Here is a 2,134-nt window from a genome sequence, read left to right on the forward strand (position 1 = left end):
ATAGGGCCTTTTCCTAGTTCATATGGATTTATTTATACATTACTTGTTGTGGATTATGTCTCGAAATGGGTGGAAGCCAAGGCCACCCGTACTGACGATTCTAAAGTGGTTGCAGAATTCATTCAGCATAATATTTTCTCTAGGTTTGGAATTCCAAGAGCCCTCATTAGTGATAGAGGAACGCACTTCGGCAACCGGACTGTGGCTAGTTTATTGAAGAAATATCATGTGACGCACAAACTCTCCACTGCGTATCACCCGCAATCGAATGGCCAAGCCGAGGTCTCAAATCGAGAAATCAAATCCATTTTTGGAGAAGACAGTGAATCCTACTAGAAAAGACTGGAGTTTGCGCTTGGATGATGCACTGTGGGCATACAGAACCGCGTTCAAGACACCGATTGGGATGTCCCCATATCGATTGATTTTTGGGAAACCATGCCATCTGCTTGTCGAATTGGAGCATCGAGCCTATTGGGCTATTAAAAATTTCAATATGCAGACAGATGAGAGTGGAGCACATAGAAAGCTGCAGTTGCAAGAACTAGAAGAGATACGCAATGATGCATATGCGAGCTCAAAGATTTACAAGGAAAAGACAAAGGCGTTCCATGACAAGATGATCTCTAGAAGGGTGTTTGAAGTCGGTCAAAAAGTTTTGCTCTATCACTCACGACTTCGATAATTCCCAGGTAAGTTGCGTTCTAGATGGATTGGCCCGTTTGTTATCACTGATGTCTTTCCTCATGGTGCATTGGAAATAAAAAGCTTGGAAATGGCGAAAACATTCAAGGTGAATGGCCAACGATTGAAGCATTATTTTGAAGGGATCCAAGTAAATGCGAAAGAGGATGCGCATGATCTCACACTCGATGATCCGCCACAGATTGATTAAATTCACAGCATCCAGTCGGGCTGACGACTATAAACCAAGCGCTGTTTGGGAGGCAACCCAAATTTTTATTTTTTTTCGTCTTTGCACCTCTGTTTCTTTCGTTTCTTTTGTCATTTTTTTTTAATTTTTACTGTACTAATTTTGCGTGACTTGAGAATTGATTTGATTTTAATTTTCCACAGGTTTTGTCACACAAAATTGGGCAGATTCAAAGCCTTGGCACGTGCGCCCCACTACACTAGGCGCCCGCACAGCTTCAAAGTCAGGAAACATACTTTTTGCGAAGGCCAGAAGCGGGCGCCCGCGCGATTTCTCATTTCCGGAAAATATAAAAAGACGTCAAGCAGGAGCGCGCGCGCCATTATACCGAGCGCCCGCGCGAGTCCTGGGCACCAATTCATGGAAACTCGATGTGCCAGCACGCGCGCCCCACTACACTGAGCGCCCGCGCGATCCCACCTTTCGGAATAAAAAAATTTTTGCGATGTGCAGGCGCGCGCGCCCCACTACACGAAGCTCCCGCGCGACGGGTTTTTAAACAATCCTAGGATCGATACAATCTTCACTTTCTCATCTATCCTACATGCTAAAGCCCTAAATCCCTAAAACCCTCCCACTCTAACTCAATATTCCTCTCCAAATCGTTTCATTCTTTGAGAAATTGTCTACTACATCCCACATCCCTATCACCAAATTCTTTCCCCAATTTCTCTCAACCCATCGAAGACGCGTGAATTTGGGTCGAGTTGCTCATCTCGTTCGTGGGAATTATTTGGAGCTTTTCAAAGTCGGACATCGAGTTCTATCTTCTATTGGATAAGTGTTGGCTTTCATCTCCGGGTTTGAAGCTCTTCTTCAATCCGAAATTAATATTGTGAAGTTGTGAAGTGTGGATTTTGTTGAAGTTTGGGGGAAATATTATTTGTGAATTCTTTGGTTGGTGATTGTGGTGAAGTTATATTGGTGTGTATTGAAAGAGTGGGTGCCCGGTTAGCCAACTTGTGGCTAAGGGCTTTTATGACTCTATGTAAAACAATCTTTTGTTTAATATAATTTACACTTTTATAATGGCATTGACTTTATCTTTCTTCATATTGTTATATTATGATATACTATTGTTGTTTTGATAAAGACCTTGAATATACTATAGTGTATGTGAGATGTGGTAGCACATGGGGATGGTTATCATGAAACACATCTTATAGTCACTGTATATTCTAAACTGTTCCTAGTCAATTG

General features: G+C 42.4%; 1 protein-coding gene across 1 annotated transcript; it reads left to right on the top strand.

Annotated features, from left to right (window-relative positions):
* The first annotated feature begins 268 nt into the window (after positions 1-268).
* Positions 269-895, top strand: LOC140861442 (uncharacterized). Its single transcript, XM_073264464.1, has 2 exons — positions 269-647; positions 693-895. Exons 1-2 carry the CDS (start codon positions 269-271, stop codon positions 893-895), a joined length of 582 nt encoding a protein of 193 aa, XP_073120565.1.
* The last annotated feature ends 1,239 nt before the right edge of the window (positions 896-2,134 follow it).

Source organism: Henckelia pumila, chromosome 1 (genome assembly GCF_033568475.1).
Source record: "Henckelia pumila isolate YLH828 chromosome 1, ASM3356847v2, whole genome shotgun sequence".
Classification (NCBI taxonomy): Eukaryota; Viridiplantae; Streptophyta; class Magnoliopsida; order Lamiales; family Gesneriaceae; genus Henckelia; species Henckelia pumila.

Bases quoted from the DNA above. Each gene is read 5' to 3' on its own strand.
- LOC140861442 (XM_073264464.1), top strand. From the start codon at position 269: ATGGCCAAGCCGAGGTCTCAAATCGAGAAATCAAATCCATTTTTGGAG. The intron at 648-692 runs GTCAAAAAGTTT...GATAATTCCCAG, and splicing joins TAGAAGGGTGTTTGAAGTCG to GTAAGTTGCGTTCTAGATGG.